We start from the raw sequence: 17,493 nt of genomic DNA, 5'->3' as shown, positions 1-17,493 counted from the left end.
TAAGAGATTGAAATCATCTCAAGCATCTTTCTAACCACAGTGGTATAAAACTAGAAATTAATTACATGAAGAAAACTGGAAAATTCACATATATGTAGGGATTAAGTGACATGCTACTGAACACCAATGGGTCAAAGAAGAAATCAAAAAGGAAATTCAAAAAAACCTGAGACAAATTAAAATGGAAATATAACATACCAAAATTTGTGGGATACAGTAAAAGCAGTTTTAAGAGGGAAGTTCATAGTAATAAATGCCTACCTCAAGAAACAAGGAACGTCTCAGTTAAACAACCTACCTTTATACCTCAAGGAACTAGAAAAAGAAGAACAAACGAAGCCCAAAGTACACCCAAGGAACTAGAAAAAGAAGAACAAAGCCCAAAGTTAGTAGAAGGAAGGAAATAACAAAGATTAGAGCAGAAATAAATGAAACAGAGACTAAGAAAACAATAGAGAAGGTCAGTGAAACTAAGAGCTGGTTCCTTGAAAAGATAAACAAAATTGACAAACCTCTAGGTAGACTCACCAAGAAAAGAAGAGAGAAGACTCAAATAAATAAAATCAGAAATAAAAGAGGAGATATTACAACTGACCACAGAAATACAAGGATCATAAGAGACTAATATGAACAGATATACACCAACAAATTGGACAACTTAAAGAAATGGATAAATTCCTAGAAACATACATCCTACCAAGACTGAACTATGATTAAGTATAAACTCTGAACAGAATGGAAAACAGTATGGAGCTTCTTCAAAAAATTAATAATAGAACTACCAAGTGATCCAGCAATTCCACTTCTGGGTACTTATCTGAAGAAAGCGAAAACACTAATTTGAAAAGATATATGCACTCCTATGTTCATTGCAGTATTATTTATAATAAATAAGATATGGAAACAACCTAAGGGCTAAGAGATATAGAGAAAAAATATACAGTTGATCCTTGAAACAAGAGAAGGGGTAGGGGTCCCCCTCACCTTGGCCCGCATCCCCATGCAGTCAAAAATCCTCCTATAGTTATACAGTTGGCCCTCCACATCCATGATTCCGCATCTGCAGTTTCAACCAACAGTGGATCACATAGTACATATTTATTGAAAAATTCTGTGTGTAAGTGAACCTGCTCACTTCAAACCCATGTTGTTCAAGAGTCAACTGTGTGTATAGTAAGGCCCCTTATTGCCATCAAGTTGAGTGTATACGCCTATCCTTTCCTGCTTTGTCAACTCTGGTGCTTAAACTGATCTCCAGATCATGGGATGCTATGCTGGAAGGCCTCAATGACCATCTATGGGTCTGCTCATTTTATTTTATTTTATTTTATTTTATTTTATTTTATTTTATTTATTTATTTTTAAATTTATTATTTATTTATTTATTTATTTTTTGCGGTACGTGGGCCTCTCACTGTTGTGGTCTCCCGTTGCGGAGCACAGGCTCCGGACGCACAGGCCCAGCGGCCATGGCTCACGGGCCCAGCCGCTCCGCGGCATGTGGGATCTTCCCAGACCGGGTCACAAACCCGTGTCCCCTGCATCGGCAGGCGGACTCTCAACCACTGCACCACCAGGGAAGCCCAATGTGTCTGCTCATTTTATAAGGAGGAAACCAAAACTCAGAAGTTCAGGTTACTTTCCTAAAGTCACATGGCCAATATGTGATAGAACTCAACCTAGCAGTAGGCCACTTGACTCTGAGATTGCAACACTATTACTGTTGTTACTATTACTATCATCATTCTTTGTTATTATTTATAGAAGCATCTGTTTTTTTAATTACAAGAACTGTGGTAAGAGCTCTGCTGAATACATACCCATTTCATCATGACAGTGATCCTGTGAGGGAGATGCTGTCGTTTATACTCCTGGAGATGAGGAAACTGAGGCTCACACAGCTTAAGTGACAGGTCCAAGACTACACCCCTGCTAAGCAGCAGAGCTGGGGTTTGAACTCAGGATTGTCTGGCTTCAAAGCCTGTGTATGTAACCTTATCAGTCACTGGACTGGGGAGAGAAGCACCCACTAGCATCTCAGAATGGGACTTCCCAAAGAGACTGTATCAGTGTTCTTCATGGGACTCCATTTGGCAAGGCCCGGGTCATCCCACAAGCAGGAAGGGGAACTTGGTCTGCTCCCAGAGTTCATGCCTATGTTGCTCCCTCTTTGCCTGCTTCACCATACCCATGATCCTGTGATGTTGCCAGTGGTCAGTCCTTGCCATACTTTTTGGCTGGGGTGTTTGGCTATGGTGCTCACAGTGTGGTCATCAGCATTGCTTTGGAGCTTGTTGGAAATGCAGTCTCAGGCCCCACCCCAAACCTACTGAATTATAATCTGTACCCCAGGTTATTAGTGTGTACATGAGTTTGAGAAGCACAGCTTTAGTTTCTCCCAGGACTCTGTTGGGCCCAGACATGACTCCTTCTCATTCCGTCTAAATTCTTTGTCCTGAACACCTGGTAACTGCCCGTGGAATCCTCCCTGGGTAGAACACTCACCTCTTCAGGCTCAGCTCCCTTCCACCTGGAATCCCACATTCAGTTCCCCCTTTCCCAGTTCCCTTTCTCCTGCTCAGGCTTCCCCCAAAGTTGGGAACTCAGGTTGGCCAATTCTGACTCTGCAGCTCTCTGCTGACATCCCCTGGTCACTACCACTCACTGCGTTGGCAATTAACCCCTGGGGCCCACTGGCTGCACAGGATGTACTAGAATTCTGGGAGCATGAATGCAGCTGCAGGAGAGTACAGGAAAAAAAACTTCAATTTGCAGCCAACTATCTGTGTGCAATCAAGTTCTGGTTCTGCCATAAGAGCTGTGTGGCCTCTCATGAATCTCTCTTGGAGATTCAAGTTCCCTATATAAAATAGGGATCATTTTATTATCCTTTGGGTTACTGTGGGAATGAAAACAAAATAATGACTAGTGTATATTAGGGCATGCTTAGATATGCATGTGCTATTTCTGGAGATAGGAAATTCAGGGTATCTCTAAATTCTCAAGCCTCTTCCACTGAAGTAACTCTGTTGACAGGATGTTAATGACCAGAATAGCATGGATTGTCCCCAGCTCTACAAACCTGGACAGCTGAATCTACTTTTTAACAAGCATAAATTTTTCATCTGCATGGCACATGGAATCTACACCTCATTAGCCCTTTTCTTCATCCCGTATGGGGCCTTTTACAACGTGGCTGGAGAAGATGGACAGCACATTGCAGACTACCAGTCTTTTGCAGTGACCATGGCCACATCTTTGGTCATTGTGGTCAGTGTGCAGGTAACCTACTGGTGAAAATATCTTAACTTGATCTCTTTACACCTTTTAAAATTCTGTTTCATTTATTGACAGTAATTTTAAAGGAATACTGGGGTTTTCTTTTTAACTACACATTTTGAGATTAAAACAGGAAGCTTTAACATAAATTTCCAGATGTAGGAGATTAGCATTGGATGTCTATAACCTCCATGTTAGTGGAAACCTCACAATGAATCAATCACTTCTTGGGACTGCATGTTGTATGTGAAGAGAAATGATTATACTACTACTTCCTCCTTGTGCTGTCTTCTTGGAAGAAAATTTTTCCAATGATAACAGAAACTTGCCCATGACTTCTATAAGACTTAGTAACTTCCAGGTTTCAAAGTGAGATATAACGTTTACTTGGCAGTACATTTCTGTGGAATTATCAAGAGGTTCAATTCTATGTATGTGGCACATCCGAATCTCAAATTCATAGTTTTCCTGGTAAGAATGATTTTTTAAAAATTCATTTTATTGGGCTTCCCTGGTGGCGCAGTGGTTGGGAGTCTGCCTGCTAATGCGGGGGACACGAGTTCGGGCCCTGGTCTGGGAGGATCCCGTGTGCCGCGGGGCGGCTGGGCCCGTGAGCCACAATTACTGAGCCTGCGCGTCTGGAGCCTGTGCTCCGCAGCAGGAGAGGCCACGACAGTGAGAGGCCCGCGCACCGTGATGAAGAGTGGCCCCCACTTGCCACAACTAGAGAAGGCCCTTGCACAGAAACGAAGACCCAACACAGCCAAAAAATAAAAATAAAAAAATAAATTAAAAGAAGGCTCAACAGTAAAAAAAAAAAAAAAAAAAAAAAATTCATTTTATTGAAGTATAGTTGATTTACAATGTTGTGTTTCTGGTATACAGCAAAGTAATTCTGTTATACATAAATATATTCTTTTTCATATTTTTTAAACATCTTTATTGGAGTATAATTGCTTTACAATGGTATGTTAGTTTCTGCTTTATAACAAAGTGAATCAGTTATACACATACATATCATATACTTTTCCATTATGGTTTATCACAGGATATTGAATGTAGTTTCCTGTGCTATATAGTAGGACCTTGTTCTTTATTCATTCTGTATATAATACAGTAAGTCCCCTACATACAAATGAGTTCTGTTCCGAGAGTGCGTTCGGTTCGTAAGTCCAGTTTGTTCCTAAGTCCAACAAAGTTAGCCTAGGTACCCAACTAACATAACAGCTATATAGTACTGTACTGTATTAGGTTTATAATACTTTTCACGCAAATAATATATAAAAAACAAACACAAAAATAAAACATTTTTAATCTTATAACACGGTACCTTGAAAAGTACAATAGTACAGTACAACAGCTGGCATACAGGGGCTGGCATCGAGTGAACAGGCGAGAAGAGTTACTGACTCGAGGAGGGAGAGGAGGTGGGAGGTGGTAGAGCTGAAGTATCGTCAGCAATAGGAGGACAAGCTGCAATTTCACTCACGCCTGACGTTGATGGCACAGGTTCTGTTTCCTTGCTGGATTCAATCTATCCACCCTCTTGAAAAAACGATCCAGTGATGTCTGGGTAGTAGCTCTTTTTTTCTAGTCATAGATGACATGGTAGCACTGGACTGCATTCTGAATGACCGCTGCAACCTTCATGTACCATTCTACATTCAGGTCCTGTGCCTCAAAAACTAACAGTGCCTCCTCAAATAAAAAACAACCCCTTGCCATTTCCTGCATCATGAATCTCTTTGGTTCTTCAGTTACTTCTTCTTCCTCTTGACTCTCTTCATCCTTTCTCTGGGCCTCCAATTCCATCAGGTCTTCATTAGTCAGCTCCTCGTGTTGCACAGCAAGGAGTTCAATGAAGTCGTCCTCTTGCAGATCTAGCTTGAAATAAAGATACTGTACTACTGTACTCCATACAGTACTATACAGTAAAGTACACAAAAGCACAACCAGTTGTAGAGGATGCGCACACGTGACAATGTACGCCAGACACATGAACTAACTTACGTGATTGGACTTGTGAACGCACGTTTGCATCTTTGAAAGTTCGCAACTTGAAGGTTCGTATGAAGGGGACTTACTGTCGTTTGCATCTGCTAATATCAAACTCTTAATCTATCCCTCTCCCAACCCCCCTCCTCCTTGGCAACCACAAGTCTGATCTCTATGTCTGTGAGTCTGTTTTGTAAATAAGTTCATTTGTGTCATATTTTAGATTTGACATATAGTGATAGCATATGGTATTTGTCTTTCTCTTTCTGACTTACTTCACTTAGTATGATCATCTCTAGGTCCATCCATGTTGCTAGAAATGGCATTATTTCATTCTTTTTAATGACTGAGTAGTATTTCACTGTGGGGGTGTACACACACACACACACATCTTCTTTATTCATTCATCTGTCAATGGCTACTTGGTGTTGATGGACACTTGCTTCCATGACCTGGCTATTGTAAACAGTGCTGCTATGAACACTGGGGTACATGTATCTTTTCAAATTACAGTTTTGTCCAGATACATGCCCAGGAGTGGGATTGCTGGATTATATGACAAGTCTAGTTTTAATTTTTTGAGGAACTAATATTTTCCCTAATATTTCCCTAATATTTTCTGTAGTGGCTGCACCAATTTACATTTCCATCTGGTAAGAATGATTTTTGATGATCCATTGATCCTCTTCGGGCATCTTGAGTTTGTTTCTATTTCCTCTTTTATGCAAATGGTGGACAATACCATTAGATATTGAGTTAGAATTTACAAAAGCTTTCCAATCCATTAAAGTCTGTACCTCTGGGTGGATACATTAAGCCACGTGACCTCTGTTTTTTGTCTTTTTGTGTGTGTGGTTTTTTTTGGGGGGGTGTTTTTTTGAGGGGAAAGTATAAATCAAGGGCTTAATTTTTATAGAGTTTGAATTGCCTGTGGTGAGTCCTTTTTCTATCCTATAAACAATGTGTTTTACAAATCTTAGCCTCTTATATCCAATGAAAGATCTTGTTAAACCCCAGACTTTCTCTTCATGACTCAATAAATATTTAATAGATTGAATGAATCAGATGTAAATATACTGCATTTAAATGGCATCTCTGCCATGCCTTGGTCCATCTAAGTGAGTATCATTAAGTTCAAACCAAAGCCATCTAACACTTGACATCTTGCAAGTCCAAAATTCAGTCAGACAGGTAGCATCCAAAATCAGAACCAGATTTCTCCGCTGAAAGAGGAGTTCTGTTTGTCTGTTTCACAACTAAATAAAGCATATGGGTGCTTTGTGAACTCTCCATGCCTAGTTCCCCTGTGTTCAATTCTGTAGCAGAGGAGGAGATAATGGAGTGACTTGGAAGCCTCTAACACAGCTAAGGCACCATCATGAAATCATGGCTTCAATCAGACACTGCTGTCCTTAACACACACAATAAGTTTCAGGAATTTTGTGAATAAGCTCATTTTGAGAGCAGCATTAACATCCTTTCCTCTCTGTCTAAGCTTGAGTAATTTCTGCAGAAGGGGTACATAGATGTTATACTTTTGAGTTCAAATCTTTCTTTATCTTTACTAAATGATATATTGGATGGGCATAAGATTCTTAAATCAGAGCATTTTTCTTTAGGAACTTTGTAAATGATTTTCCACTACATCCATTTCAGTGTAGCAGTTTGATATTAAGTTGATTCTCTTTCCTTTGTAAATAATATCTTCTGTGTCTAGAAGCTTATGTTCTGTATCCTTCGACTTCACAAATGTCACCAGAACATAACTTCTTTCATTGATTTTCCTAGAATTTACAGTACCCTCCCAATCTGAAAATCTTTGCTGTTTGTTATCCCAGAGCAGTTTTCTCTGTCATTTCTTTGATTGCTACTTCTCTCTTTCTTTCTTTTCCTCTTTCTACGATGCCATCATTTCTTATATTGGGCCCATGGATATGACATCTATGGATTTGCCATCCATGTCTCATATCTTTTTGCACATGGTTCCCATTTCTTCAAGTTTTTGCCCAGTTATGAAATATTGTTTCCATTTGTTTTTCCCAGAATATTAATTCAATTCTCATCACTTGACTATTATTGTTTGGTTTCTCTACTGAATTTTAAAATTCAGAAATAATGCTTTTATTTCTTCCAGAATTTTTTACTATGATCTAATTGCATCTCCTTAAGAGTTCTTATTACTTTTTTTGTTGTTATAGTGCTTGTCTGTCTTTCCCATTAGTTCTGCCTCAACAGGAGCCACCTGTTCTTGTTTTTTTTTCAATTGCCTCCTCTTAAATTGGTTGTGATTTTTCTTTGCCTACTCATACCCACACAGGTCAGGCCCCTGGTGTCTCTTAATGGTGATGAACTGACAGGTGGTGAAAGGTACAGCTGCAGATTTTGGTCTAATGTCTCAACAAATGAACTGGAAAGCCAGCATCTCTTTGCTGAGGCATGGAAAGCAGGGCTGTCTGTTCTCAGGCCTCTTGAGGGAAGTAAAGGCTGTCCCTTTAGCACCCCTGCAGTTTCATCAAGGCTGCCAGCATTCTTTTTATGGGGCATCATTTTAAAGGACAGTAAACGTCATGTGGGAAGGGGAAGTATGTCTCCATGTGCAGAGAGGAATCTGTTTACTATGTAGGTAGAGCCCCCTCAGGCAGGCAATAAATCTGTGGCCTTGCTTCAGACTGTGCTAGAAATGCAAACCTTCGCTTGGACCATTTGGTGCCTCTGATATGCAAATAAGGATGCTAGAACCTACTTTTTTTTCTCTGAGAACTCAAGTGTTCATATTCACCAGTGGCTGTCTTGGTTTCCCCATAACAGGTTACTCTTTTGCAGCTGCACTGCCATAACAAGTTATTGGAAGGGAGAAGGGCTTGTGAGCATGTTCCCAGATCACCATGAACCCCAGCTTCTGAATTTTACGCCAAAAGTGGATTAAGAATTTTTCTTTGCTATTATTTGAATAACTTAAGAGAAATGATAACCAAAATGAATTAGAATATTGATGTAAACAGATTATACCTGTGTCAAAATGGTCATATAAAAATCTATGTACAGATTTTTTTTTAGGTTTTTTTTTTTAATTAATTATTTATTTTGGGGACTGCGTTGGGTCTTCATTGCTGCATGCGGGCTTTCTCTAGTTGTGGTTAGCGGGGGCTACTCTTCCTTGCAGTGCGCGGGCTTCTCATTGTGGTGGCTTCTCTTGTTGCGGAGCATGGGTTCTAGGTGCACGGGCTTCAGTAGTTGTGGCTCGAGGGCTCTAGAGCTCAGGCTCAGTAGTTGTGGTGCACAGGCTTAGTTGCTCTGCGGCATGTGGGATCTTCCCACCCCAGGGCTCGAACCCGTGTCCCTTGCATTGGCAGGTGGATTCTTAATCACTATGCCACTAGGAAAGCCCTATGTACAGATTTTAAAATGTTGCACTTGCTCACTATGAAAAATAGTTTTCCAATAGAAAAATTTTGAGAGCAATTTGGAAAGTAGCTTTGAAATTAGAAACCATTCTGCTTTCTTATTTCTCAATTAAAAGAAGTTTAACATTTTATTTCCTGATTTTTGATTCAATGTTGCTAGATATAATGGCTTGCAGATATAAGTCTTAAAGTCAGTTGTCTACCAGGAATGTCACATTAGTCCCCTGTGTTGTGCAGAAAGTGGTAAGGCCTATGGTTGGCTGGAAACTAGACATGTGCCACTGTCTTCTCACAGAACAGTTCTGAGGAAACATTACTCAGGAAAATGATGCTCTTTTAATCCTCAACAATCTCCCCTTTGTGTTTGACTTTATTTACAGATAGCCTTGGATACCAGTTACTGGACTGTCATTAATCATGTCTTCATCTGGGGCAGCATTGCCACGTATTTCTCCATTTTATTTACCATGCACAGTAATGGCCTCTTTGGCATCTTCCCAAGACAGTTTCCATTTGTTGGTAAGTGAGTCCTACTATTTGCTGGGGCCTAGTGTCAAGTTGTCATTTATTTGTCTTTGTAATTTATTTGCTTTTTTTTTTTTTTTGGTGGGATTAGGGATGACCAATAATTCTGTCTCTAGGAATGGATTGAGCCAGACATCTGAGGGCTTACAGGCTTGAAGTGAGCTCCAAAAGGTTAGGTTTTGCTGCCCCTACTAGATGCAGAATCACTGAGATAGCTGCTTACAGGTTCCTAACAGCCCAGATGCAGTAGACTGTCCCTTTCCAAATAACAGGCATAGGACATATAGATCAGGGATACCTGAAACCCCGTGAAGTTCATGTATGATAGAGGGAAGAGAAAGAAATGCCAGGCTTTCCCTTTTATGCCACATTATCACCAATATTTCTGCCTAAGTTTACCTGTGGAACTTATTTGTATTTAGAAAAGAAATGATGTGTAATTTAGAGCCTTTTAAAAATTGCTGGACATAGTCCATGAGTGGCGCCAAGAACAGGCTCTGTGTGCAGTAGCCAGTGTTCAAGTGTCATCTCTGCCACTTATAAGCTGTGTGGCCTTAGGCAAGTTTCTTTTCCTCTTCATGGCTTAATGTCTTCAGTTCTAAACTTGGGTATGTTAATAGTTCCTACTTTTGTAGGAAATTGGTGAGGGCTAAATGACATAATGCATATGAAATGCTTAGCACGTAGCCTGGTACATAATACTTTTTTAGTAAGTGTTAGCCATGATGATGATGAAGATGGTGATTAAAGCAAATGTGGCTTGATTACTGGTTGGGGACATCGAACAGCAGATGGGTAGCAAAAGACCTCCTAAAATCCCTTAAACCCCTGAGATTCTATGATTCTACAAAGAGTATATATCTGGTCTATCTTTGGAGTATACTATCATTGCACTCCACATTTCAAACTGATTCCCAGCAAGGGCCACTGAGCTTTATTTACACAGTGGGGCTATTAATAGACTTTTAAAGAAGTTTTGAAATCTCTAGTGTGTGTGAAATAAGTTGGTAACAGGGATGTTTCTGAGTTCATCCCAGCAAACTGTGGAAAAGAGAGATACATAGTGACAACCTACTTGAGCTCGATTAGGCAAGACAGATTTGCATCCACTAGTTGGGAAATCCAGTCTAGAAAAATAATTCTTAGAAGACTGATTCATGTAGAAAGCAAAATAAGAGCAATTATAAGGTTATACATTTCCAAAGGCACCTGAAATTGCAATTCCATTTAAATGCATGTATATGCTTAAGAGTATTGTATTCAATTTTTGCCTTCCTCTGTGTGTACATGGAAATCTTTAAATTGTACCTCTCTTACTTAACATGTAATGTTAATCCTTTATTTATCAAAAGATTCCAACCATGTATAAACATGATGGTTGTAAATAAGAATAAACATATTAGGAAAAAGAGAGCCATTTAAACTACTTTTAAGTTTTTTCTTTTCTTTTTGGTTGCCAAATCTGAAAGTTCAGTGCATTAACCAGAAGTCCTAAGACAGCATTCGAACATGCATAATGAGACTGGAATGCCTCAACTGGAGAAAGTAGTTTGTGTGGGGACCACTCTCTAAGCACATGCCATTCCAGGAATTAATTACTGGGTTCCAATGAGACTTTTCAAAACTTAAATCAACATTGAGGTTTAAGAAAATTTTTTTTTCCTTAGTAGCCAGCAGCAAGCAGGCGTGTGGTTTTAAAGTGATGCTTGTTTTTCCAGCCATGCCTGGGGGTACTGAGCTTCAGGGAGCTCAAAAAGACATTTAATTTACTGAGTCAAATTTGTTTCTGCCCAGGCAAATGGAATCAAGTGCTCTTTGGTAGGCAGAGTCTATCCTCCTAAGACAGAAAATGCAGACATTCCAATAAGGAGCCAAGCATCACACCCAAAGCCCATTAAAATTGTGTTAACTATAGCACTGGGAGGGGGAACCTGGATAATTGGAGGTACCATATGCCTAGAAAACCAACAGGAACAACAGTTCACAAGTAGGGTTGACATCTTCCATATAGTTTGTCTGCCTGCCTTACTGACCCTTATTGCTTTGTTTAAACAAACATCCCAGTATATGAGGTGTGAGTATAAAATAAGAAAACTGGCTCCAGGCTTGGAAATGAGTTTCACTACTCAATTGAACTAGAATATTGAATGGCTGAATCAGTGGTTTCCCAGTGTGGAGAATGCTCTTTTCACAAACCCAGGAGCATCTCGGATCTCCTTGGAACCTTGAGTACTTCATAACCGAGTGAACACTAGAGAGATTGGTAAGTCCCTTTGAGGCAGGTTTTTGGGGGCTGTTGCCTGAATTTAAAAGGTTGACCCTGTAGTAGATACAGCTCAACTTTTATGACATAGCCAGTTGAGAAGACCAGTATTTGAGATTGTACCTGCATCCAGAACATACATTGTGTAGTTTAGTTTTGATATGATAGTTTTGTTTGAATCCATAAGGGTAAATGTGCCTTTAAAAATAATGGCTGCTTTGTAGTTGAGGGATTTTGAGGCTGGATGAGAGAATTCTGCTTCATGAGTGAAGCTGGACTGAGCCTGGATCAGAGAATGCTTGGCTCTGGCTGGCAGTCCCCTAGTGATCAGGCCATGAAGCAGTTCCCAAGGGTGATCTTACCATTCTTGCACTTTTATCACCACTGAGCATATGATATACTGGGGAAGATACCCAGTGGTTCTCCTAGGTAGTCCAAAAGTCCCTTTCAAAAAAGACCTTATGGGAATAGACAAAAAACCAATTAATTCAATAATTCTGTTCTATTTATAATCACAGTGTTTATTTTTCTTTAATAATAGGAAATGCACGACATTCCTTGACCCAGAAGTGCATCTGGCTTGTTATTCTCTTAACGATAGTGGCTTCAGTTATGCCTGTGGTGGCATTCAGATTTTTGAAGGTGGATTTATTCCCAACCCTGAGTGATCAGGTATGTTGTAGTGCTGCTGGGTACTTGAGGGGTTGGTTCTTTGCTCTTGGAATCATGACCTCTGCCTGATTAGAAGTCCAGAGAAGAGCTAATGAACTTCCCATCAGCAAACACCTACAGGTGCATGGCATCACATCACAGTAGCTGGAACTGCCCACAACTGAACATACTAGCCCTGGGAGTGCCAATGAAGATAACTGTCTACACTAAATGTGGGTGGGGAGTCATAAATTACAAGTTAAATTGGATATTTTTAAAAGTTGACTTTTAAAAAACAAGCTTGCTGGCAGCATTTTGGACATTTGCTCCAAGGCAAAGGCAAGCTAGAGGGAAAGTTACTGACTTGGGGAAAGTAAAGGGTACAGTAAAAGAAAGACAAGCAAAGTATGAGGTGAAGGGGCTCTAAATTTCTGTAGAAATATAGTAGCAGATTGTTAAACATGGGAGAGAGGTTACTTTCTGAACAGATTAAGAAAGGGAACAGCAACATGATAGCTGGATTGGAAAATATACAGTTAGAAGAAAAACAGAAAGAACAGATTCTAGAAATACCTAAGTCAAGGGATTGACAGAACATATTTCAGTATTTTATGGACAGAGGAGTATAAGCAACACAATATCAAATTAGGTCAGGACCCATATAGATGAGAAAAGGAGAAAGAGGAGATGCATTTGTAGCTATGTCTTGAGAAGGGGGAAATATTGAGGGGGTGAGTGACCAGGCTGATGATGCTGAGAAGAACTGAGGTAGAAATTCCCTTATCATGAAATCCTTCATGTTCTGGGGCCAAAGTACCAAGAGATTTCTTCTGAAATGATTCGTGGATTCCCCTCTTATGTTTGTCCTTTCCCTTTGGCTCTGTGAGCTCATTCTGCTGTAAACTCAGAAAATGATGGATGAGCTGAAGGAAGATGATGCTCATTTCTTCCTATGTTTATACACATCATGATTTTCTGCTTAATGGCTTTCTCCCGACATGAAAGTCAGAAGCCAAGCAATCGATCAGCTCACCTAAAGAACAAGGTGCTGAGCACCAAACCTTGGATCTCTTCCTCCTCAACGTTATAGCGAAATGAAAGAAATGCTAGAAACACACCCAAACAATGTTGAGCTCTTCAAACGACCACAAAAAACCCCCAAACAAATCAAAACACTGAAAATCCCATGGTACTTCGACCTACCGCAAGAGTTTGAAATTTTGTGACTCTCATTTTCTTAATTTTCTCTTAGTCCAGTTACTAATGACTACTGGATCCTGAGAACCTCTAAAAGAGAGAGGAAAGACTTATTTGGGGCATATGGATCTGTAAATTTTTATACTGACTGTACTTGGCTGGTGCACATTAGAAAATCTTTCTGTACAAAAGTATGTTCCTGTTCACTTAAGGTGGATGTATGAGATGGGGACAATAATGAAATTTGTCTTAACACTTCTTGTTTGCTTAATAGTCTCTCAGTAGAGACAAAAACTCACCAGTATCCAGTGTAATCTTTTGGGTAGAAAATTGCTTGGCTTTTAGGTGAAAAACTTGATTTTGCAGTGAACTTGAGTACTTGGTTATCATTGATGTTGTTTTTACAGAAAAGGCTCTCACTTCACAAAGTGGCCAACTGTGTGGCGTCTATCATGTGGATGCTTCATCTCACTCTGGGTCTCCTTTGTCTCCAGATCCGCCAGTGGCAGAAGGCTCAAAAGAAGGCAAGACCCCTGCGTAGCCGAAAGCCTCAGACTCGGAGATCAAGCTCGAGAAGATCTGGATATGCTTTTGCGCACCAAGAGGGCTATGGAGAGCTTATCACATCTGGAAAAAATATGCGAGCTAAAAATCCACCCCCGACATCAGGGTTGGAAAAGACACTGTATAATAGCACTAGCTGGATTGAAAATTTATGTAAGAAAACCACAGACACAGTGAGCAGCTTTAGCCAGGATAAAACGGTGAAACTGAGTCAAGATGAATTTGAGCCACACAGTTATCTTTTCACTTTGGCTGGAGCTGAAATTAACTGGCTCCAGAGTTTAAGATCAGGGGCTAGGGGTGGGGCAGATGGCCTCGCTTAACCTAAATCTGTATCAGACAGTGGCCAGTGCCATCCAACAGAGATGTGCTCTACTGAAAACCAGGTCAGAGGTCACTGTCCAATTCATGAGTTGGTGGACAAAACCCTCACAATACCAGCACAGGTTTTTTTAATCAACCTAGATACCAATCGATCTGTACTTTAGAATCTTATTTATGGAGAAACACTTGTAAATCTGCATATACAGAGAATGGGTCTTCAGGTGAATAAAAGGGTGCATTCACAAGGTATATATCCCAGCTGAAAAGCATCCTTGTGACAGATTAACACTTATATGTAAGATCAGCCTTTCCCAAGATACACTTTTAAGATTTAAAAGGTACACATTGTACACTAAGGTGCTTCCAGACTTACAGCAGCTTGTCACTGTCCAGTCTTGATCCCTACCTGTGTGTTCAGCCAGGATAACAAATCACCTTCATGCCCGAAGATTAGAAAAACATGTTGGTATTCCACATTTTTCTACTAGTCTAGAGATGAAGTAGACTGAACATCTTTACAGTGGAATAGGCTGACAATTTGGTCAAATATATTCAAAAAATTATCAGGGACATGTTCATGAAATGTCAAAGAGAGACTCTGGAAAGTATTCTAACTACTTTTCAATGACTTTTATAACAACTTCAGTAGTTATTTTCTCTGCCTCATCTAGAGCTATTAATGGACTCAGCAAAGCACTGGAATTTCACACTTTGATACTATTCCATGTAATGTATGTGCAGATACTTTCAACATCTCCAGTTTTAAAAAGTTCAGATTTGAAACCAAACAAATTAATAAACAGCCTTTTAAATTACTTATTTAAATATGCAGGTTTAGGTCATTCAGAGTTAGTTGGTTTTGATATTCAGCTGTCATTTATAATTCAAACACATGAGGTTGAGTTTTTGGAGATGTTTCAGTCCAAATTTGAGTCCATATGTGAGTCATCAATATAGTATCTGTAAAAGAATTCATGCATATTTGTGTTCAAACTCCAGTTCTGTCACTTCTTACCTCTGTAAGCTTGGGCAGGTAATGTGCTTCCTCTGAGACTCAGTTTCTTCCTCTGTAAAATGAGGATATACTACCTACCTCATGTGGTTGTTCGAGGATTGTCAAAGCACAAATTCTTAAATCATTGAAAACATAATTCTCACGTGAATAGATGATGAGTTAAGTGCCATTTAACTCAATCAGAATACAAGAGCAAATGTGAAGAACTGGAATTTAAGTAATCAGTGGAAAAGGCATTGATGAAATGAGATTGCAAAGTAAGATCTAAAACTGGTTAGTATTCTAAAGGGAAATAACCTTGGAGGTATTTTTATATAGTAACTATAACCTTGGAGGTAAAGTTCTCTATCAGAAAACAAAAATAAATGATCATCATGCCTTATCAATTTTCTATAAATCATCCTCCAACTTTACAGAATCCTTAATCTAGTCCTTACTGCATTATTGGTCAAAGTTATATTTCCCAAAAGAGTCAGATGGCCCTTAGCTGGGCTTGATGGATAATGGGCTAGCATGATATTATGGATCACACAATCCTTTTTTTTTTTTGGCCTTAATTTCCAAGTCTGGGATAACTTTTCCTGAATGGGATCAAATGAGATATATATAAAAGAGCCTAATACAGTGGTTTAATCATAGTTAATGCTTTTAGATATTCCCTGTTCTCCTACATGCCTGCATAGACTTAACTAGATGTTAGTTTTCAGTGTCTAATTTGTCATTAGTTTCACTGCATTGTAACATTTTTGAAAGATTTGCAAACTTTTATTAAATATTTTGGCACTTGTGGCGTTTGATGTTTAGTCTCTTTATTGGAAACTCATTGGGGAGAGATTTTGTTCCATTGATCAACTGATTTTTTTTTTCTGTCCTTTACATGCCTAGGGAAAATGTACATCATTCTTAGGATCAGAGTCAAGAATAAAATGAACCAATTTGATCTATGTTTAAGGGATGGGAAAGATGAGGAATGGTCCACATTTGCAAATTCAGTTCAAATTAAATAAGGCTGTTTATAAACAGATAATGTGGATAGCTGTGAGAGAAACACATTTATCAGTTTACTTTGGCCCCATGAGATCCAAATGAACTCACATACCCATTGCGAGGTCATTCAAGTGCCAGGGATTATTTTGAGCCTGAAGATAAAAAAGCCTGAAGGGTGATGGTGATGCACTGGGGAATAGTACAATTTTAGATTTACATAAACATTATCAGATTATTTGGAAAGAAAAAATTCTATATTCAGGACTAAAGTTGATAACTATGTGTTTTTAAAGTCTCTGTCCAAGTTTTGAACTCTTACAAGCAATTACAAATTGTGTTTCCCAGAGGAGGGATCAAGGTGGCAGAGTAGGAGATGTGGAGCTCACCTCCCCATACAAACACATCAGAAAAAAATCTACATATGGGACAATTCTTTAGGAAAACTAATTGGAAACTGGCAGAAGAACTCCTATACCAAAGCTGCAGGAAAGATCTCCACGTAACAAGGTAGGACAGAAAAAATGCATAGGGTAGGGACCCCCACCCCTGAGAGGAATCTGAAAGGAAAAGAAGTTCTGCATTGGTGGACCCTCACCTGGGGGAGCGAGGAGGTCGAGCCACAATCTGGGTGTCCCAGTCCTCTGGAACAGCACGGAGGAGACAAGCCCTGTTGGCTACTGGGAGAACTGCTGGGACAGGTGGAAGGGCTGGAGAAGCCCAGGCTCTACTCCAAGGAGTGTGCGTGTGCTGTCTCACCAACAATCATGACAGAGAGAGACTTGCACTGGCAGCTGTCACCTCACTGCACTCCCCAATCTGAATGGGGCAAACACCCACTCCTGCTCACTCCATACCATAGATTGGCATGAGATCTGGGCTAACCAGCCCTGGGAAAATACTTGGGATAGCTACACAGAGACAGACTGGGGTCTGGGGTGTGACCCAGTTAGGGTGGTGGTGGTGGTTGTCAATGCGTGCTTGGGCGGAGCTGCAGGAGCATGCCACAGTTAGTCTCCCAGCCCAGTGAGTGCTCCAGCTCCACCCACTCCACACTGCAGCTTAGCACTGGATCTGGGGTAGACAGGTCCTGGGAGATGTCTGCCACAGAGGCAGCCCAGATCTCTGGCAGCAGCTCAGCCACCTCAATTCCTGCAGTCACAAAGCCCCAACCCCAGTCCTAGACTAGTGAATGCTCTGGCCCAGCCACTCCACACCACAACCTTGCACTATATCTAGGACCAACACAACAGGGGAAGGGATGTGACCTTAGGCTGCATCCAGGTGGAGCT

General features: G+C 40.1%; 1 protein-coding gene across 6 annotated transcripts in view; it reads left to right on the top strand.

Annotated features, from left to right (window-relative positions):
- The window catches only part of ATP8B4 (ATPase phospholipid transporting 8B4 (putative)), a 267,404-nt gene extending 251,451 nt beyond the window's left edge, over positions 1–15,953 (top strand). For 5 of the 6 annotated variants that reach the window (XM_060096819.1, XM_060096815.1, XM_060096816.1 and 2 more), the window contains 4 exons: positions 3,037–3,282; positions 9,059–9,197; positions 12,008–12,138; positions 13,809–15,953. In XM_060096819.1, the coding sequence (XP_059952802.1) occupies positions 3,037–3,282; positions 9,059–9,197; positions 12,008–12,138; positions 13,809–14,201 (909 nt within the window). In that variant the 3' untranslated portion in view covers positions 14,202–15,953. The remainder of the gene's footprint in view (positions 1–3,036; positions 3,283–9,058; positions 9,198–12,007; positions 12,139–13,808) is intronic. The other variant, XM_060096817.1, reaches the window with a different exon arrangement.
- Positions 15,954–17,493: the final 1,540 nt, after the last annotated feature.

Source organism: Mesoplodon densirostris, chromosome 4, assembly GCF_025265405.1.
Source record: "Mesoplodon densirostris isolate mMesDen1 chromosome 4, mMesDen1 primary haplotype, whole genome shotgun sequence".
Lineage (NCBI taxonomy): Eukaryota > Metazoa > Chordata > Mammalia > Artiodactyla > Ziphiidae > Mesoplodon > Mesoplodon densirostris.
The sequence above is the reverse complement of the archived record's forward strand: the minus strand, read 5'-3'. Positions and strand labels throughout refer to the sequence as shown.